The 22,802-nt window shown below is 45.2% G+C and overlaps 1 protein-coding gene across 1 annotated transcript in view; it reads left to right on the top strand.

Moving 5' to 3' along the window:
- The window catches only part of B4GALT1 (UDP-Gal:betaGlcNAc beta 1,4- galactosyltransferase, polypeptide 1), a 67,872-nt gene extending 45,207 nt beyond the window's left edge, over positions 1-22,665 (top strand). Inside the window, exons 2-6 of the mRNA XM_006898496.1 lie at positions 716-951; positions 15,796-15,983; positions 18,639-18,761; positions 22,032-22,136; positions 22,338-22,665. Of these exons, the coding sequence (XP_006898558.1) occupies positions 716-951; positions 15,796-15,983; positions 18,639-18,761; positions 22,032-22,136; positions 22,338-22,470 (785 nt within the window). The 3' untranslated portion in view covers positions 22,471-22,665. The remainder of the gene's footprint in view (positions 1-715; positions 952-15,795; positions 15,984-18,638; positions 18,762-22,031; positions 22,137-22,337) is intronic.
- The last annotated feature ends 137 nt before the right edge of the window (positions 22,666-22,802 follow it).

Genomic DNA, 22,802 nt, shown 5'->3' with positions numbered 1-22,802 from the left:
GTTTTACTTATTTTCCTTACAGTTTAATGTAGTTGAGCTTGAAAGAGCATGGTCTTCATGTAGTTAATGCTTATTTTACAACCTCTGTCCTTTTTTTTTTTTTTGACTGAAAAGTGGCCTCTTAGTTCTCAACCTTAGAACTTTGAAATGAAATATTTTCATCAATTATCTGATCCTTAAAACAATCCTGTTGAAGTCTACCCAAAAACCCCTATTGAAGTGTACCCTAACCCCCCGGCCCCTGCTGTCAAGTTGATTCAAACTGATAACAACCCCCCATCAGATTTCCAACACACTGTCTTTTCAGGAGAGCAGACTTGACTCCTTGTTCTCCTGCAGAGCAGCTGATGGATTTGAACAGCTGGCCTTGTTCAGTTAGCAGTCCAGCATATAACTCATTATGCTACCAGGGCTTCTCAAAGCATAAATGGCAATTACTATCTGCATTTCTATTTTATAAATGAGAAATAAGAGTCCGGAGGATATGGGAAATGCCAGGTAGGGTAACCATTGGTCCGGGTTTGTTTCGGGGTGGAGGTGCTTCCTGGGACCCAGGTCTTAGAGTGCCCGGGGTTTTCCCAGAATGGCCAAGGGGATGCCTATATGTGAATACCTTCCCCATTGTCAGACTGGGTCAGTTCCGTGCCTGTGTCCTAGATGGCCGACCCACCGACGGAGCAGGGAGCCTGCTAACCTCTTCCCTTCACTTCTCCAGTTGGCCCCATGATGATCGAGTTTAACATGGCTGTGGACCTACAGCGTGTGGCAGAACAGAACCCGGAGGTAAAGGTGGGCGGCCGCTATGCTCCCAGGAACTGCGTCTCTCCTCACAAGGTAGCCATCATTATTCCATTCCGCAACCGGCAAGAACACCTCAAGTACTGGCTGTATTACTTGCACCCAGTACTGCAGCGCCAGCAGTTGGATTATGGCATCTATGTTATCAACCAGGTGAGGTCTGGGAAAATAAATAGAGGGAGTGGGAGGGAGAGAGTGCATGAGTGAGTGTGTGCGTGGACATGTATATGTGTGCATGTCAGTAATGGGGATAGAAGAAAGGAACGGTTTTACAGATACTTTACTATTTTCAACCGAGGAGCCAACACTACTGCCTCCTACCATCTTTATTTTAATGGTGCAGATTAGCTGAGCAACATACAGTGTGTTATTATCAATTCTTTTAGCCAAGTGATATTGCTGAGCTGTTGTGGTTTGTTGGTTTGTAAGTCATTTTCCAGAAGAATTCAGAGGCAAAAAAATGCAGCCCTAATTCTTTGAGAGTCAAGCACCGATAATTTCCTGTCTTAAGGTGATTGTGTATTTTCCATTTTATTTTTAAAAACAACATCCACATTTATATCAGTCTATTTGGCAACTCAGAAGTTTGAGTCACATTCTTATGTCTTTTGGGGCATCCACAGATGACATAGTGCCCAACTTCAGGCTGGGTGCCTGCGTGCTAGCCTCTAGCAAAATATCTGAGGAAGTCTGACTTGTGGACTAGGCAAGAGTCATGTGGACTGGGGTGGGCCCATGAAAGAAGAATATATTGTATGTCTGATCTGTATATGAGAAAGAAGGGGATATTGTCTGATCTGTATATGGCATCAGCTGACAACAAGAAATCTAATGCTAAAGATATGTCAGCCTTTACCACCACAACTTAGGGAATAAAGTTGACCAGAGGCATTTTTATTGCCGTAACTTTGCTCCTTCCCATCCTATATGAGGAATGTGGTTGTTTTTCTAAGCATTGATTTTGTTATTTCAAGTTTTTTCCAAACACTTAAATCCACATCTTTACTCGTTTGCTATATCTTTATATAAACGGTGACCTCCTGGGTAGAATCACATCTTTCTAACTTAATTATGTACCAAGTGTCACTGAAATGCATTTGAAGAGACACAGTATGTATATTTCTGAAAGGCCCATTATCTGATTCATTTCAAGATAAAGTCTGAATCTGTTTAAGTATGATGGGAGTTTACAGCTTCCAATCAAAGTCAAGGTCTTCCTCTGGACCAGAAGAAAAGTCGGCTATAACAGTCTGTCCCTCCAGCATCTTTGAGGACCGCTATGGCAAAGTATTGCACCAGGTGCTGAAGAGAGGTTCTACAGAAGTTAAGGACCCAGTCCTACCTGTTCTGAAGCTTCCAGCTGCCTCTGTGGCAAGTGGGATCCTTGCAAGAAGCACATAGTAAAATCTTAGGTAGGAGGGGAGCTACCAAATGCTTTGGATGCTCAAGAAGACAGCTAACTCAGTGATGTGGAAGAGCCAGTGTGTAAATTAGGTTCAAAGACTGCAAGGAGAGACAAGCACATCACTAGGGCCTGTAAATGGGACTTCAAGGCTGGAAGGAGCCTTGCATCTCTCTGGATACCAGGATGACCATTGGGATATAAAAGCAGCAGACAGAGGCTGAGAGACCAGGTGCCTAAACTGAGCCTGACAGGCACAGAAGAACAAACAAGCCTGGTTACAAAGGGGCTGGTGCTCAGAGAGAAGAGCAGGTGGAAGGCAGAGCTCTTGCTTCTGAGTTGGAGTCTCTTGGCTGAGTGATGTACAGATTGGGGACCTGACAAAGCGGCCGGCAAGGCAGCGAGGCAATTGTGGGTCATCTTGGAAGGATTTTGTGAACTGTGGGTGAGAATAGGTAGGTGTTCTGCAGGCCATTTGAAGCCAACACACATTTGTTTACAAGAAACCCTGCCATTAAGGAACATTTATCTAATGCCAAGGAGCACATGTTGATCCTGGCAAGAATTGGGAAGCTGTCGTCAAAGTAATGGCACTGAGCATCTGATTGAGGAAGGACTGTTCCCAGGAGCCAGAAGGGATTACTTGGAATAAGCCAGGCCAGGTGACTTCCTTTCGATCTTTGACAGTTATTATGGCAATGGGTGAGTGGCATCCAACAAAATGTTGTCACATCTTCCTCAGCAAAATAGTCAATGGTCTCCCACAAATCATCCTGGACAGAAAATAGACAGCTATAGTCTGGATGGTAGATAACCAGTTGTTGAGTCTGTTCCAACCTCCTGGCAACCCCAGGTGTGCCCAAAGGTGATCCCCTGGATTTTTTTTTCTCCCCAGGATTTAATGTCTGATTTTTCAGCAGTAAATTGCCAGGGCTTCTCCTGAGCTGCCTTCTGGAAGACTCAAACTGCTAGCCTTTTGGTTAACAGCAAGTTTGTTAACCATGCAGGGGGCCAATGTACAAACATACTGCATTTTCCAGGAACTGTGAGCCTCCCTTGTTCAGTTATAAAGTCAGAACAAATATTGGACTGATGAAATGTAGCTGTCAACTTAAATTCTTATGGTACCATTGATAGAGCTATCCCTCCAATTTTAAACTATTGATTTCCACATGTCCTATACCATCTACACGCTCCATCCTCCCGAATCCAAATTAGCAGAACTAGGACAACGTGGACAGTGGCTGCTGTGCTGGCTAACACCAGCTCTCTGTTAGCTGACATTTCTCCCAAAATACACTTTCCTGTGACAGCCACAGTGGGCTCGAGTAGGACAGAGATGGCACAGGATTCCAGATCTGTGCACAGCTGTGAGTCATAGTCGAGTCAGCGGCACCTAACCACAACAGCACGCTTTCCAAACAGAACACTGGGCCTGAGAAACGGGAGAATCAGGTTGAGCAATGAGAAGGGAGTCTCACTCCTGCAGTACCTTCAGTTCATTAGTAGTGGCCATCGTAAAGCTAAAAAAAAAGGTCATCTTGGAGGATCTAAGAGAAGACAGGCAAATGCCCTGTAAAATGCAGGCCACTTCTAACCAACAGGTATTTTTTTAAGAAAGTCCTGTCATCAAAGAACACTTCCTAATGCCAGTGAACACTTGTGGATCCTGACAGAATTAAGGAGCCACGTTGCAGTGTTGCCTCAGCTTTCTGACCAGAAAAATGTTTTCCAAGAATCATCTCTGGTGATGAATGTTCTACGACTCACACTGTGGGTTCGAGCGGACCTAAACGAATGCTTCCCTCTCCCCACTGCTGCATCACCTACCCAAGGATGCTGGGAATGCTCGCTCTCCCTCCCTCTCTTGTCTTTTCCCATGTACAGTTTAATCAGTCTGTCGCTGTATCATTGAATTCAAATGCACAGTGGCCCTGTAGGAAAGATGGACTGCCTGCCCATAGGGTTTCCTAACTGTTAGCTACAGTCATAAGAGGAGCAGATTGCCAAGTCTTTCTCCCAAAGGCCACTCAGTGTCTTTGTACCACCAATCTTTTGGTTGGCAGCATTGCACTAAGTCACTGCTCCATTTGTCATTGTTGTTGTGAACCTTTGAGTCAGAACCAACCCATAGGTAACCCCTCCAGTGGGTTTTGAAAGGTAGCAAATCTTACAGAAGGAGATTTCCCATTTGTCTCCCTCAGAGCAGCTTGTGGGTTTGAACTGCATACCTTTGGGTTGGCAGTGCAGTTACCACTAAGACACCTAGGGCTCCTTCATCTGGTTATGTAGCATCAGGAATCTTTGGAGTTTTTACTTTTCTTTAATTTTTTGATGAGTTGGTTCTGACTTGACAGCAATGAAGTGATGATGATAAATCTCATTACTCTGGAGTTGAAGCCAGCTTGTAGCTGACCCTCCGTTGAGTTTCTGAGGCTGTAGATTGCACAGCGGGAGGTGGTCCATCTTTCTCCCATGTGACCGCTGGTGGATTTGAACCACCAGAAAGGAGCAGCCTTGGAGTTATCAGGGTAACTCCTGTGGGCTAGGCCGCCAGTGCTCCCCCAGCAGCAGCAGCAGCAGCAGCAGCAGCATCTTTTTCACCCTGTAGAGACCTTGTCCCTTCATCTTTCTCTCCCAAGGGCTCACATTCTACCTAAGAAGGATCTTTTCCCTTCTTATTTCCTGCTTTATCTCCAATCTAATTATATAGTCTGAGCTTTCAGATAACTAAGTCAAGAAGTCTGCCCCACCTCTCTCCAGTAAAGTTCACTGGCTGTAGGATTGATTATGTGTAAAGAGCACATAATAAGGTAGTAATAAGAAACTTAAACTTTGAAAGAGTAAGGACATTTGGAGCCTGCCCCATCTGCAAATTAGGAATTTCCTGTAGTTTGTTTTATGGTTCTGTTCTAGAAGTGGGGGAGAGGAATTTTATAACATATGACTGGACCTTTGGGAAACACTAGGTAAGCAAATTAACGTGATGAGCTGTTAAGATAAATCAGAAGGCACCCTGATGGTGCCGCGGTTAAAGTGCTCAGCTGTTAACAAAAAGTTAGGCCAATTCAAACCTATCCAACTACTCTTTTTCTTTTCTTTTTTTAGAAATAACTTTAATGAGCATTTACAGAGATTTTGGATTTCCATTTATTCATTGCCCAACTACTCTTCTAAAGAAAGATTTGCTTCTCTGAAGATTATAGTCAAGAAAATCCTGATTGTTGTTGTTGGGTGCCATCGAGTCAGTTCCGACTTACAGCGACCAGATATGCACCCCATTTTTGTGCCTCCCTTGCAATTCTGTTGCTGCAGTCACTCTGTCAGTACATTTCACTGAGAGTCTTGCGCTTACCCTGACCTTCTGTCTTACCAAGCATGGTGTCTCTGGGGCAGTTCCACTCTACATGGGATTGCTAGGAGCTGTGGCACAAAACAACAGGCTTTGTTACAGTCTCTTGTCTCCTCTAATTCCCTATCCCAACCAGAAACCCTCATGTCATTTTGACACTTTATTCTGCAACTTTTCTTTGAAATGAGAGAGAAAGAATAGTTAAAATGGGAGGCAGTCCTGAAGTACCTAGTCTAGTGGTTGTCAAAATGTTGTTTGGGGTGTTTTGGTTTTTTTTTTTAACGCTCAGAGCCTCCTTCTGCCCCATAAAATGCTACACAGCATCTTCTCTCACTCCCATCATGGGAGCACAGTGAACCATGCCCATAGCTCCACTTTCTGAGCTTTCGGTCCAATCATTAGAGGGTGTCCGAAGTCACCACAGTATGAGAACCACTGCTCCATTTCACAGATACGGAAATTGAGGCTAAGAGAGGAAGTGACTGGTAAGAAGTCACATAAGTAACAGAAAGGGTATTTGGTTACAGTCAAGAAAACCCTATTTGTTATTTGCTCTATCTCACAGGCACCCTGTGAGACCCCAACTCCCCATTCCCAAGTTTAGTGCCTCCCAGTTAACACAGTGACTCCTCAAGGCTGTACGTGCTCCTTGTGTCTGCATTGGCGGCTTGGGGCATGCGTTAGCACCTACCTCACCACATTGTAAAGTGCCTGGCACAAAGTGAAGCCTCAATAAATGTTAACTGTTCTTGTTATCACCCTTTCTTCCTCTCCACCCACTCTTCCTGCCTATTTCCTCCATCTGGTGCTGTGGTGATAAACCCTGGGCTCGCCCTGCCTCCTGCATTCCTGCTCTCCTGGTACCAGAACCAGGACCCTCCCTCCCAGTGGTGTCAAGCAGAAAGCAGACTGAATCCCAGGAGGTTGGGGATATTCTGCCTATGAGTTTCTATAGCATTGATCATGTATTAAACTCTATACCTCTGTCCCATATTAAACTGTTAGCTATCCACTCTTGAGTCATTTTCACAGCTAACTCGTATCTCACAATATGTGTGCAGATGTAGGTGGCAGTGGTCTTTACCAACCAGAATGGAGAAAAACAAGTACTGCTGTTCGTCCTCAGGGTCTCTCCATAACTCATCAGTTTTCTGGAAACCCCATTAGGGTCCCTACATGTCCAGCCCCTCTGAACCCAGGGTGATGCTCTGAGGCACACTTTCCCCGAGGTGAGCTTCCAGCCCTGGCCGTGGAGGTGGGTAGCAACATATTATTACAGTGTGTGGGGCTGTGCAGTGCACTTCCTCATACCGACTGAGGGGGGATGAAGACTGAGAAAACCACTCAGGGCGGAAATGGAAGGCAGCTTTCCACCTGGCTGAACTAGCCCTCAGTAAATAAATGGAGGGTTTGTAGGATTAATGGTCATAAAAAGCACAGAAAAGGTGGAGAATGCAGGCCTAACTGGTTTTTAATAACCCAGGAGGCCTTCGCTCCAGAGGGGTTGGCACTCACCGCTGCTCTGCCCATTCCATTCATACATCTGGTGGCTCCTCTCGGCTCAGGCATCTCCCTACTTTCACTATGCCACTCCCCCTCAAATCTGTGGGGTCCCTTCACTGTTGACAGGCAAGGCTCTAACGGCTGAAGCCCCAAGCTTGTCCTCTCAGACCCTCCATGGTCTAACCTTCCCTCCAGCCTCTTCCTCCCCATGCCCCCTCTCTGCATGACCTGCCACAGCCATACTGGACTCTGTCCCAATCCAGGCCCACCTCTGTTCCCTGCTCCCTTCACCTCTACCTCATATTCCTCGCCCTGTCCTCATTACTTTCTCTCTCTGGTCATCATTTAAGCACCACTCTCCAAGCCTCATTAGCCCTGTGCAGCAACCCCCACCCCAGTGTGGAGCTGTCTCAATGCCCCTCCAGCCCTGACCTCCCGCAGGTCTGCCTGCCAGGCCACATGCCATTGGCACTCACTCAGGTAGTCAGGATTTGAATCATGAAGCAGCTCTCGGATGTTCCTGTGTCGGTTTTAGTTAAACCCACTCTTGCTTTTTTGGCCAGGACTATGTGTCTTAGAAGTGAAACTCCTTTCCCAGCAGGCCTGCTCATGCATGACCCCTTCCCTAACTTTTTCCCAAAGTTTCCAGCCCGCTGCTGACCCCAGCACAGGCTGCCTGTGACACAGTCTTTTTTCAGAAGAACCAACTTTAGCCATGCATTTGTTAAACGACATACAGCTCCATCCATGGCGGCCCTGCAGGCTCAGCATCTTTTACAGACTCAGTTTAAACTTTGATTATCCCCGCTCACCCAGTGAGGCCAGCACCTATTCTCATTGCCTCTGCCGAGGGAGGAGAAGTGCACAAGGTAAGCCGCTCACTCTGGATCACGTGGGGGCGGGTGGCAGAGCTGGGATTTGGACCAAGGTCAGCTGAGGCCTAATGAAGGCCTCCTCTTGGCATGTTTATTCTCAGAACACTCAATTTCCCTCACGGGGATGAACTCCACACACACTTGCTAACGCTGTGAGTCCTGCAGCATTTGAGTCACACCCTCAGAACCCTCTGGGGGGCTCGCCCAGTTATGTGAACTTGTAGATGCAGCTTGAAAGGTTGGGGGAGGTGAAGAGATGGGGGGCCCAGCTCATTCACCTGAAGAGTCTCTGTTTGGCTTTACACTTTTTCTCTCTCTTCCTTTTGGTCTGTGGACTGTTTTCCAATGACAGTATAAGGGCACTTCCTGGCTGCTTGCCTCCAAGTGTGGAGACTACCCTCTATACCTCTAGGAGGGAGTCACCTGTCACCCCACCAGACTCTGGGGCAAGCAACTGCTTCCCACACAAGGAAGAGATCAGTTGTGGGTCCCCCATTACTGAGGACAGCTGCTTTTGCCTGCAGCCCCAGTTGCTTTGCTTTCTGTCCTGATGTCCTGTTTGCCTTCCCTGTTCCCGTTTTCTCCCTGAGCTGCCTGCAGCCACATTGGTGTGCACTGGCTGGCAGCACCCCTTTCCTTTCGAGATGGGCCAGGCTGCAGATCAGGAAGGCTTAGGAGCGTCTGTGTTCTCCCCTCTCTTTTTACCTCTCTTGGTTCGTTTGAGGAAGATGTGGAACCCATTACAGGTAACTGCCTCCCTGGACATTGCCTGGGGAAATGCCTTTTCTCTGCTTACTGGTATGGTGACTAATAGGGAGTGACAGCTTAGAAGGGCTTTGCCTTTGGTCTGGAACAAGGGTAATCCGAGTGGGTCCCTTCCCCTTTGCAGCCTTGAACGTGCACTTCTCTTTTCCGTACCCCCCGCCCTTCACCCCTCTTGCTGCTATACTTCTCGCTTTTTCTTTTCTCTGTTTTTCCTTCCAGTGGGGCCCCTCTGCCTTTACTTGCTAATCCTGTTTGTAGCAAAACAAGCTGAAGGAGGAGCTCCTCTCTGTGATCTGCTTCTTACTGCCCACCTACCTTCTCTTCTCCACCTTCTGCCTCCTCTAAAGGATGAGCAAGAGAGAGGAGTGTCGACCTAACTACTGCTGCCACTGCTGCCACCACCTCTGCCGCCACCCTGGTAACGTTTACAGGCCCCTCGCACTGAGGCCCAGGGTCACAGCCCTGCTGCTCAGGGGACACTGTGGAGACAAGCATCCCCAGGCCCTGGAGTTTTAAAGACAACCCAGGCCTCCATAGGGTCGCTGGGGAAACACTGAGGGCTCTGGAAGCCAACCTTTGTGCAGGGGCCTAGAATACTCGGCCTTCCTTAACTTAAACCACTGTTGAGCTCATACTGTGAATGTGTATATACTTTTGTGTCTTGCTTTTTTTCTTTTAATTTCATACCATCAGCATCTTCCCATGTTATTTCATGGTCTTCATAATCACCCCTTCTCATTCCTCCATAGTAATTGATTCCATAGTTCCACTGTAATTCACTTAACCATCCCTCGATTAGCAGGCATTTTAGATCATCTCCGCCTTCCGGTAGTTTCAGTGATACCGTAATGAACATCTTTGAGCCTTTTTCTGTGTTTGTGTATTTGCTTGTTTTGGATCATTTCCTCAGGAGAGTGGATTCAGAATCAGTCTAAGTATTTTTATGGTTCCTAATACAAATGTCCAGAATGCTTCATGAAAAGTCAGTTTGTGTCTTCTGAGATGTTTTGCTGTGATTTAGATGTCACCCTAAACATGCTCTGCAGAAAGCAAGCTGAGTCTTGACGCCCAGGATGGTGACCGAGTCCAGGAGAGAGGGAGGCATTGCTCAGTATGGCTCCATGCAGATTGCTGTGCAGACGGGTGGAAGGGTGGGGGTATCTACTGGACTGTTCTGTATGCTCAGTTCTGGAAGGCAGTCTCATGGTTTTCAAGCTTTGTTCTGACCTTTCTTTCAGTTTGGCAGGGGCCAAGCATGTCCTCACCCTTATGAGCAATTATTTTGGCACAGAACTCTCTCCTCTGCTCAGTCCTTCCAGGAGAGCTTGCGTCTTAGATCCAAGTCTTGTTGAGAGTCTCAGCCAACCTCAGAGCTACCATATTCTTATGGTTAAAAACCAGAGGTCCAGCTGCTGTTAACTCGTAGCCAATAAATTTAACCAGTTGCTGTCAAGTTGATATTGATTCATGATGACCCCTATGTGTTGTAGATTAGAAGTGCTCTGTGGGGTCTTCATAGCTGTGGTCGTTGAAGGACAGATCAACAGGCCTTCTTTTCTACGACACTGCAGTTAGTAGTCAAGCTCTTAACTATACTCTTAGAATCAAGCTAAACCCATTGCTATCAAGTCAATTCTGACACATTGCGATTCTAGAGCACGGAGTAGAACTGACCCTCGGGGTTTGTGAGGCTTTAATCTTTATGGTTAGAGAACACTCCTGCCTCTAGAGCTGGCTCTCTGAAACAACCAGAACCAGATCTACTGTGGGATAAGTCACCTCTTTAAAATGTGTGACTCAGTGGCCTTTAGGATGATATTCAGATTACACTTTTACAACCGCAGTCCATTTCAGAACATTTTATTATCCAGAAAAACCCCAATCACTTCCCAGACCCCCATGTTGTTGTTGTTGTGTGTCATCAGCTTGGAACCAACTCATAGCTGATCCTCTAGTGGGTTTTCAGAGGCTGTAAATCACACAGGAAGAGAGTGCCTATCTTGCTCCCACAGAGTTGCTGGTGGATTTGAACCATATGACTTTGGATTGGCAGTACAATTCTTTGCCCATTAGGCCACCAGGGCCCCCTGGGCTCCCCTGTACTCCTGACCTGTTGTCATTGTTGTGTATCATACGCTGGCTCTGGTGTATGCTCTTTGTTGTTGTTACGTGCCATCGACTATACCTGATAGCAAATCTGTGAACAACAGATAGAAACTTTACCCTATTCTGATGCAGAGTGGCCCTACAATTACCTCTTAGAGTTTCCTAGGCTGTATGGGAACAGACCGCAAGACCGTTTTTTCTGTGAAATAGCTCATAGGTTTAAACTTTCAACCTTCCCATTAGCAACAGAGTCCCTAGCTACCATGGCTTCTTACTCCAACTGCAGATAACTGCTAATCCTTCTCTTGCTATAGATTTGCTACTTAGGAACATTTCGTATAAATGGAACCATATAATATATGGTCTTTATATCATCTTTATTGTAAAAGAAGGCTCTAGGAAAACACTGCAACAGCCTTGGAGAGCCATCTGCTGCTTCTTAAGGTGTCCCTTGACCTCCCAGCTCTACCTACAGAGCACTGAGTGTGCTGTGCAAAATATCTGAGGGTAATTACTTTCCTCTCCTGAGCAGCTTGGCCTTTGGGCCTGTACCTGATCTCTCACCTTGTCTGTTCACTTTGTACCAGGCTTGCATGCCTGAGCTGGCCCAAACTCCTGTCCTCTTGGGACTGCCTCTTTCTGCTCTGCTTGACTGATTGATGCACGTCCTGTCTGGAACATACGCTCAGTCAGAAAGGCTTTCAGGCTTTTCTCTGAGGTTTGATGAGTGGGACAGCAGCCCTGCCTGACTTTGGAAATGTCATACTTCCAGGCCTTAAAGCTCAGACCAAGGATCCAGATGTCAGCTCAGACAGTACTGAAGCCTATCTTAGGTCCCAGGCTCTTTGATCCTTCTGTATCACTGGCTCCCCGCACTTGGGCCTTGGTCTCAGAGCACAGTGAGACTGGAGCTGACCTCACTGTGTGTACCTAGTCCATTCCAAGAATCCTCGTCTCTCCCCTGTCACCTCTCGGATCTGGTGCAGTTCTTGCTTTCTGCCTGCTCTCTGGTCTCCCTCCTGCAGCTTCGTTTGCTCAGTCATGTGGGGGTTTTGTGTACTTTTGGGCCTTCTTCCTGTCCTCTATTTCTGTTATGAGCAGCCTGTTGTCCTAGAAGGAAGAGATAAGTATAACTCTTGCCGACAGAAGATGAAGCCCACACTTAAAAAGCTCGGTCTACAGAGGAACGCCTACTTGCAGCACATGGCACCTCTCACTGAGCCGTCACTTTCCCAACTACGTACATTTCACAGGTCTCTAAAAGCCTCTTTGGCTTTCTTCTGTCATAGAGACTCTCAGCATGAGATACAGGCTAACTCACATAATCCTCTATGAATTCCCCCTCTATCAGAAAAGCAGGCTTTGGGAGGAAGCTTAGAGCTGATTGGAAGGAGATATAAAAACATGAGAGAAGGTGGGATGTCTAGGTTGAATGGTGGGATCAGATGAAGTGAAGAGTTGAATGTAGGATCTACTTGTTCATTCTATGGCTTCATATCTATGAGTCTTGATTTTAGCTCTTCAAAGAATCACTGGTTTAGGAAAGATCCAGTGGAGACTTTAAAAGATAAGGTAATAGTGGGTATAGATCAATGGTGACTAATATTATAAGACATAATATATGAGAATGATCGTATTAAACACAATGTGAATGGAAGAAATAATTTTTCTAAAAGGATCACTGGATCATGCCTATCATCAAAGACCCAAGATTGTCATTCTGATGGGTCATTGTCGCTTTCTTACATCCCACCCTTAGCTCTCTTGTGAGCCTAGACCCACTTTTGTGGGAGTTCTCTTAGCCCTGGACCTTCTCTTGAAATATGAGAGCTATTCCTGCCCATACATCTTGTCATTGTTGTTCAAGGAGCTGAGCATAAATGAGGGAACTACTGGCTATAGTTGTCTTGGGAAGCCACATGTAGGACTCAGGAATATTCAAGTAGATGTTAGTCTTCTAGATAATAATACCTGCATTGAAAGGCTAAGATGATTCCGTTGATCAGACCATTTGTCCCCAATTGCTGCATTATTCATTTGCCTCATCTTTTAGGGCCTGTTTTTCATCCTATAGAATGGTCTGTGTTGTCAAGCCCGTCCCTCTCCTCCTGTCCAACGTCTTTCGCCTGCACATAGATGTTTCATAAGAGGATTATACTATCTCTGACTGCTCAGCAAGAGACCTTCTGAAAGGTCTAACTTCTAGAGGATGTTCCATTACTGGTGATAGTTGTTGGTCATTGTATGTTAAACATTTTTCATTAATTGTCTCAGTAATCTTCACAACCTATCTGTTAACATGCCCATGGCACAGATGAGGAAACTGAGATCAAAAGATGATACTTGGGGAATCTAGCACCCCAGAAATAAAAATGGGTGAGTCTGTCACGCCTGTGCACTTTAGCTCAGCCTGGAAGTGTGTGCTTGATAATGTTTGAGTGAGTGAAGTGGGAGACCCACAGGAGGAATGTCGTCAGTGAGCGGGGAACAGGAAGGAGAGCTGGGTGTCTTCTTCACCCCCTAAAAATGAAGAGCGTCTCCTGTCTTTTGAGGGGGCAGGCTGATGTGCCAGGCTCTGTTCTTTTCATCAAGAAAGATAAGTACCGGGCAGGGGCGGGGAGGGGGAGCAGGTAGAGAAAAAAGTGCAATAATGAATGAATGGAAATCCAAAATCTCTGTAAATGTTCATTAAAACTAGTAAAATAAAATTTAAAAACAGAAAGTACCCCAGATACTCCACCATTTCACCCCAAGAAGCCTAGAAAATTAACTAAGAGGACAGGACCTTCCTATGGGATGGAATTGAAGATTGACATTTAAATATGGAGCAGACACTGGGGTAACTCCCTGAGTTGAATGAGCTCTTGCCATATCCATGCTGGAGAGAGGGATAGGACCAGGCCTCCTCTGCTGGTGTTTTCTGCCCGTTCAACCATTCATGGGACTTGGCTCCAGAAGTCTCCATTCAGTCTCAGATTCCCAGTCCCTGGAACAGAGAAACTGTTTACATTCGCGCATTCAGGCTCTGTTTAGTTCAAACAGCCATGCCAGCAGGTAAAGACATGGCCAAAAAGGTAACTCTTAGAATAATAATAATAATAATAATAATAATGGGGTAAGGAACAAGTTGATTCGCACCAGAATTCAGCGTCCCCCCACCCCATCACCAAGAGGTGGAAATGTTTAGGAGGTTGAATGGACTAAGTCTGGGTTGAATTGAAGGTGGTTATAAAGCTGTTGAGCATTAAAATCTGTGCCACAGGAAAGGGTTCAGATCTATTCACAGGGTGACTATGAGTTGTACTCGACTCAATGGTGCCTAACAGCAAGAACAACCACCACCATGTAAAACCCTCTTTGCTTGGTCTCTGATCATCTCCTAGTTAATATTAGCAGTGTGCTTTTCTTTTAAGAAAAAGAAAAATTAAAATAACATACTTCTCAGAGGTTCTAATATGCAGTTTCTCAATTTTGAGGGCTTTTATTTTCTTCTGTATGTTCTATTTTTTTGACTGATGAAATACATAGAATTCACTGAAGACAGCCTTTTCCGTTGCCTTTTGATGGATAGGGCTGCCAAAGAACACAGTATGCCCTTGGGCGCAGCCTTCTCCTCTGCCATGCCTGATTAGAACACTTTGTCATGAGCAGAAGAAAGAGGCTCTTGTATGCTTCCTTCATTCTCTTAACTCTTCTCCTGGCTGCCTTTTCTGATGTCCTGATACCTGTCTAAATGGTTGTTTTCCCTGCATTAGTCATCTGAAGCTGGTTTGTGCACTCCACACTCGTGTGCAGCCATATGGAGCTCCAGTCTCCAAGACTTCTCTCAGGGTCGTGGAGGGAGGACTTTGGGAATTCTCAAATTGAGATTATGAACTAACTACACATCCTTATGGGACACTTTCCACCCCCCAAAGTAGATGGCCTCGATCTTAGCATTCGCTGGAGAGGCTGGGCAAGAGCAGCAAATGAGAATTCCTCTGGGTGAGAACACATGTACAGAAGGGTTTTGTGAATCCCTGGTGTAAGGGTGACACAGTCCTCACTGAGTAGGACCATGGTGTCAGAGCGGAGACTCTGGAGGTGACCCCTGAGGAGATTCTCGGCTGAAGCTTCCCAGAAAGGATTGCTTTCTGCCATCATTTGTTGAAATCCATCCATCAGTCTTCCAATCCACCACTCATTCAGTCATTCAGCAACTACTTATTAAGCTTTTAGCATATTCAGAGTTTAGTGAATAAAAATGTAAAATGTCAGGATTCATTCAGCAAATATTTGAGTGAGGAAAGCTGAAAATATAGAAATAATTAAACTATGAATATCTCTGCTCTAGGAGATTGGTGCTCCAAGACCCAGAGGTCAGTACCTACACTGCTTTTCCCCAGCCCCAACACACAGAATGTATGCACAGTTGGAGCAGGGGTTGAGTACGATTGCCACCCTGGCACCTAGTTTGGCACCTGCCAGAGACGTGGAGGGCACACAGTGTGATAATAAAGACACATTTAGGAAGGGAAAGGGAAGGTCCTCCAGATACCTAACAAGTATGACGTTTGCAGTTTATCTTTACAGGAATTCATCTATCAATTGTGTAATAAATTATGGGTGTATTTAAATTTCCTCTTACAAGATCATTTCCTCCTTTTTTTTTCTTTTCCTTAAAAAAAATCTCAACCTCATTGTTGGATGTGCCAGGTTTTATTTAACCAGTTCCATGGTGATGCTTGCAACATTGTTTGTAATCTTTTGCTACAAGGTGTACCCTCGGTGCACTGTGCTGTCCATATGTCAATCTCACTTATGTAAATCTAACTTCAGGATGTCTTCCTAGAAGTGAGATTGCTGAATCACAGTATGAGGTTCAGTATTGATTTATTATATGAGGGCAAAAAGTAAGGCCCAAGATTGGACGAATGATCACAGCTAGTGACGTATCACTGTGGGTATTCTGCTGAAGGACACTTGACTGATAGAATTTCTTTTTTCTGCCCCAGGATGGAGACTCCATGTTCAATCGTGCTAAGCTCCTCAATATTGGCTTTCAAGAGGCCTTGAAGGACTATGATTACAACTGCTTTGTGTTTAGTGATGTGGACCTCATTCCAATGGATGACCGGAATACCTACCGGTGCTTTTCACAGCCACGGCACATTTCTGTGTCCATGGACAAGTTTGGATTTAGGTAAGAATTGTTTGACCAGAGTCTGAACATAGAAGGTATTTCTCTTTTATATGGCAACTAGAACATATTCTTCTACTAGCCCCATTTTAGGGAAGAACGCCTCCAAAAATGGATGCTTTTCAAGCCCAGAGTTAATTATTGTTTGGAAAAGAAGAAGGATCCAGAAATTGCTGTAGTCTCCATACATCCAGATGAAAAGTGTTTGTAATATTTAGCATGGCTTTTGTTTTTAGTTTCCAAACAGATGCTATGTTTTCTCAGCTTTTTCTCTCCTCTTCCCCATACAACTTGGAAAACAAATTTGAGAATCCCTTTCCCCAGTGACTTTCTGGGCTTGGACACCTTAGCAGATGGTCCATGATGCTTTGAGAGGAACATGATCACATTTCTCAGCAGAGCACAGGCTTCTGCCTCACTGTGGAGCCTGCCCTTCAGATTCTCTCTTAAATTGTTCTGGGTGAAGAGGCCACCTGATTTTTGCCCACAGGGATATGTGGAGGCAGGGCATGCTCCCAGACACTCCCAAATAATCTTATAGCTGTAGAAAATGGCCTTATAGTTGCTGTTTTATCTTAAAAAAAATAGAACAGAAAACTGAAGTTGGCATTCTATTGTAATGTTCCATGTTTGTATTTGCATAAAATTGTTTTCATTTAAATCCCCATCAGTTCTGTGTTTAACTTTCCCTCCCTCATCCAAGTAAAGTTACAGCTCTGAGAAGGTGTGTTGCAGGTGCCCCAAGTGTTAGATACCTCTGGCGTAGATGGAGTCTAAGTGTGTGGTTAGTCTGTGTCAATAATAGGCCTTTTGTTTAGATAGAACTATCACTAAGTACTTTTCCCTAGACTCTTTGTTCTCATCATTCCTTTCTATCTTGCCTTGCCTGGAGATGTCAGGGCTCGAGGATGAATCTAGGTATGAAGTCCTTCCTCCAGATCAGGCCTATAAACCCACTTAAACAGAGAGAAATGCAACTAACACTTCATTTTTAGACTCCAGAAATCACTGTGCCCTCCTACCTTGCCTTCTACTCTGTGTAGCATTTTCTCTTTGAGATACACAGTTTCCTAACACCCTTTTAATTTCTCCCCCGAGGCATGGTCATGAACCAAATGGAGCCCAAGTGATCCCCTCATTCCTTACCCATACCACTGTCTTTGCTTTCCTGACAGCCAGGCTTGGGGTGACAGGGCAGGGCTGTAAGGGGAAGAAGCAGAGATGGCAAACCCACATCTTGCCACTTTAGCCCATACTTACCCTTGAAATAGCTAAGTCAGAAGTCCATTTCTATAAAAACACTGATTACAGACCAACCTTTTTGGCTTGGCAACATTACAAGTATAAATAGTAATGTGAGGTGTGCCAAAAGATGGTTGATCTGACTACTAAATGACGACCCCTAATTACACATAAATTGCCCTAGATTCATTAAAGAAAACCTTCGGGGACCTTTGCTTGCAGACACTTGCAGTCAGCATTCCTGAATATAATTGCAAATGATAACTGCATCTTTTTTTTTTAAATCTCACATTCTTTGTGATTTAGCTGGCTTCTTCCTCAAAATATAAGTCAGAGTTTTCCTTAACTTTATGTGATGGGCTTTGGTCTCTTGGGGTTCAGTAAGAGCCCGAATGTGGTTTATGGTTACACACAGAGTGGTCAAGAAATCGCAGGCTTTCGGGGACCCAGAGCGAGGCCTCTGCGTGGCCTCTGGGTTGAGCATGCTTCACATCAGCACTTATTTCGCATCCCTCAGGAGTCCACTATTGATAACCATTGGGGAAAAAATCATTAGTAAGGAAGATGAGAGCCCATATACTCATGAAAACATAAAAGGATAGGTTCATACTATGTATTTGTGTCCTGTGCATTTTGTTAAGTCAGAATAAGGAAGACATTTCCCAGAAGAATTTCTTTTTGATCAACATTTTAGAAATACTACCTTGACTCTAAGACTTGGTGTGCAAACCAGCACCATTTTAAAAGAATGAAAGACTAGACTGAGCATATGAGGCTGGCTTGGGAAGGGGTGGTGGGCCTGGACAGGTGGGTACAAGGGATTTTCAGACACTTTTAAGATCTGTTTAAAAGGGACGTATGAATGGGTATTCTTGTCATTACAGAAGTCCAGAGTGAAGGCTGCATAGTGGAGTGGACTTGGGGGGGGGGAGGGATTGCATAACAATGAGAGAATTTTTCTTTTTTTTTTTTTCAAGAAGAGTGATTGGGGGGGAAGGGAGAAAAGTGCAACAATGAATGACTAGAAACCCTAAGTCTCTGTAAACTTTCATTAAAATTAATTTTTTAAAAAAGTAATATCAGGTTCCAGAAATCTTACAAGATCAGGACACAGCGAACACAAGGCTGTGAACAGCAGCTTCCCAAGCCAGTGAGGGAGGACTGGGTTTCTTCCACTCTTGCCACTGTTCAATCTTCTGGACAACAGGAGCTGCACTGTGTTCTTAGACGGATGGAGGTCCCATTTTGGTATCTGTGATTCCTCTAAGATAATCTAAGTCCTGATTAAAAACAAAAACTCCTTCTCAAGAAGTCCCAGAGAATAAAGGATGACTTTACCGTTATTTCAATATTCCGCATACCTTACCTGGAGAGTGTCAGAACCTACTAACTGATACTTTTTGTGTTTTCTCCCAGCCTGCCTTATGTTCAGTATTTTGGAGGTGTTTCTGCTCTGAGTAAAGAGCAGTTTCTCACCATCAATGGATTTCCTAATAATTACTGGGGCTGGGGAGGTGAAGACGATGACATTTTCAACAGGTAATGGTCCCTACTCAGATCTTTATCTTTTCTGTCTTCCTTCACTTGCATATTTTGGGTTAGGGCTTATTTGCTCTGTAAGGGTTGACCCTGGGGAGGAATGCATACCTCACTCGGGCCAAAATCTTAGGCACAGGGAACTCTGGTGGCCTAGTGGCAAGAAGCTGCACTTCAATCCCAGAGGTACGTGGTTCAAATCCACCAGATGCTCTGCTGGGGAAGGAGGAGCAATCTCCTCCTGTACCAGTCAGATCCGATTTGATGGCACACATACACAAAATAGTAAAAAATTTAAAAAATCTTAGACACATCCTTCTTCTGGTGCCAGAACTGATCTCTAGGGACATAGCTTCTGAGACCTTTGGATTCACCTGGGAAATGTGAGGCAGGTGAAGGAGTGAGCTGACTTTAACTACTCCATGTGCCATTTTTGTGCTGAGGAAGCAAACAAGTCCTTCGTAAAAATGCAGTGTCCCCTGTAGTCTCATTTCCGTGGAGAAAAAATGCCTTTGGAAAAATTACCAAGTCTCTTCACAGAATTCTTGAGCCCTTTTTCCAGTTTAGAGCATTTTTAACATACACCAAAGAGGACAGAGAGTAGCGTGCTGAACCTCCGTGTACTTTTCTGACCCCAACAGTCACCACCCTACAGCCAAACCTGCCCCCTCCGCAGCTTGCATTGCCATTGCAGCTGGAGGAGGGCAATGAAAACTCCCTCAGTGGTATTTGAAACCACATTACAAATAAACACCAAACCTGTTGCCATCTAGTTTATTCATATGGTCTCTGTGACTCATAGTGACCCTAGCAGGCGGAGTGTAACTACCCCATGTGGTTTCTAAGGCTGAACTCTCTACGGGTACAGATTGCCACATCTTGTTCTCGTGGAGCAGCTAGTGGGTTTGAACCACTAAGCTTTCAGTTAGCAGCCAAATACTTAAACCACCACACCAACAGGCCTCCTTATGTTACAGATGTTGTTGCTATGTCCTGTCAAGTCAGAACCAACTCATAAGGGACCCTCCTGTGGCTTTTCAGAGGCTGTAAATTGCAGGGGGAAAGACTGCCCTTCTTTTTCTCTTGGAGCAACTGAGGGACTCAAACTGCATGCCTTGTGTTGGCAGCATTCCTTGGGGTTGTTATTAAGAGCGAAATTACCTTAAATTCATTCATTAAAGAATGTAAAATAGCCTCCAGTGAGGCTTCAGCTCCACCCGCTGCCAGTAAGGAGCACCTCCTCTCCTTGGAAGTCAATCTGAAACTGTCAGTGAGTTTGATATCATAGTACACATTTGTGCAACCTTTTGGAATTGCATTACATTTATTTGATCAATCAACAAAAGCTTTCTTGGCAATATCCCAGGCCATTCAACCTAATCATTACCTGAGAATGTCATAAAGGAAAAACTTGGATTTAAGTGATTCCATTATCAAGTGTGAACTAATTAAACAGAGCCTGTGCTGCATGCATGCTGGGTAGAGTCCGTGAGGAGAACTTCTATAGATAAACACACTTGGGCAAATACCTTGGTCTCAGATGGTGATAGTGGGCTTGTTCTACTCGGTTGCTAGAAAGCCAGCTCTGACTCAGAACAACCCCATGTGTACAGGGTAGAAGCGTGCAGTAAGGTTTTCCAAGTTATGACTTTTCAGAAGCAGCTCACCAAACCTTTCTTCTGAGGACTTTCTGAGTTTGAGCTGTCAGCCTTACAGCTAGTGGTTAGATACCTAACCATTTATGCCACCTAGGAAATTCCATGTGGCTGGAATATTCAAGGCTATTTTGACAGCCCAATCAGGAAGGGTCAGGTCTTTCATTTTCCTGAGGCACCTGCAGGTTGGACAGGGAGGATGTGCTCCAGGGACTGGTCCCCTGCAGTGGTGGAAATAGGAGGAGAGGTAGTGGTGCATGGAGCAACTCTCTTCCAAGATAAAGGGCTTGACTCTTACTCTGAACAGTTAAGCACTTGGTGGCTCACTGAAAGGTTGATAATTGGAACCCACCTGCCACTCTGCGGGAGGAAGACATGATAGCCTCCTTCTGTGAAGATTGCAGCCTTGGAAACTTCTAGAGCAGTTCTCTTTTGTCCTAACTGGATGCAGTGAGTTGGAATCTATTTGGTGACAGTGGTTTTTGTTTTGTCTTTTTTGATATTTGCTGGGCTACCCAAGGGATGGTATTTTCAATCTCTTCATACTAAAGTTAGACAATGAATAAAGAAGCCTGGGGAAGAATTGTGGTGTGGGCAAAAAATTTTGAATATATCATGGGGTAATGGGGATAAGTGTGTCTGAGACAATAAGATTGGCACAGGATAGAGCAGGGTATAGGGCTGTTGTTCACAGGGTCGCTATGAGTCGCAGGCGACTCGATGGCACATAACAACAACAACAACATGGACTGCTTGAAGAACAGATTTGTCCTGGAAGAAGTGTGACCAGAGTGTTCCTTAGAAGCAAGGATAGTGAGACTTTGTCTCATGTCCTTTGGACATAATCTCAGGAGTGGCCAGTCCCTGGGGAATGACATTATGCTGGTAAAGTAAAGAATCCATGAAAAAGAGGAAGACTGTTAACAAGGTGGATTGGCACGGGGCTGAGACAGTGCAGACAGCAGCAGTTGAGAGGATGGCTCAAGAGGCCGTGGGTCGTTCTCTTTAGTAGTTAAGGTCACTGTATGTTCGAATTCATTTGATGAAAGCGAACAAGATCAAGGGGAACTCTGGTGGCAACACTGGCCCAAACATACAACACTCCACAGACCAGGACATTGGAGCACCATAACTAAATAGATGATTTTAACTGCTTACCTTTTCCACATTTTCGTTTCCTCAGCTTTAAAATGAAGATAATTATCAAGTCAACTGTAATTTGTTATTTTTACAATTACATAACTTAATTTGAAAGAAAACCCCGCTCATTGTAGAATCAGGGAGCTCCAGTGGCTGAGTGGTAAGAAGCTGAGCTGCCATCCCAAAGGTGCATGGTTCTAATCCACCAGCTGCTCTGTGGAAGAACGATGAGCAGTCTCTTCCCATGCTATTTGCTCCCCCTGAAAACCCACCAGAGGATCGCCTGTGAGTCGGTTCCGACTCAACAACACACAGTGACAACAATGTAGGTTCAGTGGAGGAAGGATATGGAAAGGAATGTGAGTTCTAACCAGTGCTACATTGGGCTTGGGTCTGGGCCCAGGAGTAACACCTGGACTAATAGACACAGACCTTGTGGCCGCTCTGTCATTGTGACTTCTTCCTTTACTCTTTGCAGATTAGTTTTTAAAGGCATGTCTATATCTCGCCCAAATGCTGTAATCGGGAAATGTCGGATGATCCGCCACTCAAGAGACAAAAAAAATGAACCCAATCCTCAGAGGTTTGTTGGGGGTCTGTTCATAATCCTTCCTGCCCCTAGAGGATGGGGCAGTCTGTGGGAAAGACGGAAAGAGGCTAGGGAGAAGCGGAAAGAAGTCCTGGGCTGGGGAGAGAGAGAGAAGGAGGGAGAGGTGATGAAATACAAGTGTCAATGGCTTTGTTTTGACCCCCATCCCTTCCTCCTTTTTCTCCTCCTCCTTAGGTTTGACCGAATTGCACACACAAAGGAGACAATGCGCTTGGATGGCTTGAACACACTCAGCTACAAGGTGTTGGCTGTAGAGAGACAACCGTTGTATACCAAAATCACAGTGGACGTTGGGAAGCCAAGCTAGCATTTTGATACACTACTCAGAGACTTGAAAATGGCCAGGGGTCTCTGCTTGGGCCCCAGCCAATCTGCTGGGCTGGTCCCTCTCGTTTTTACCAATCAGAGTGACAGGCCCCCCTCACTCACCATTCAGATGCCTTTCCAGATGACCAGGACGACTGGGATATTTTGCCCCCAGCTTGGCTCGGCACATGACTTCTTAGCTCTCTATGGTGTTTGTAGAAACTATCAGCGTTGGGGGGTGCTCATCGTCCTCACAGTGTTCACCCCAAAGAGTCAGAACTGTACACAGCCAAAAATCTGGTGCCTGGGACCCACTCCCAGCGATAAAACTGC

This window comes from Elephantulus edwardii, unplaced genomic scaffold, assembly GCF_000299155.1.
Source record: "Elephantulus edwardii isolate Elephantulus edwardi_28Jun2011 unplaced genomic scaffold, EleEdw1.0 scaffold00232, whole genome shotgun sequence".
Lineage (NCBI taxonomy): Eukaryota > Metazoa > Chordata > Mammalia > Macroscelidea > Macroscelididae > Elephantulus > Elephantulus edwardii.
Note: the sequence above shows the minus strand (reverse complement) of the source record. Positions and strands in the feature narration are given on the sequence as shown.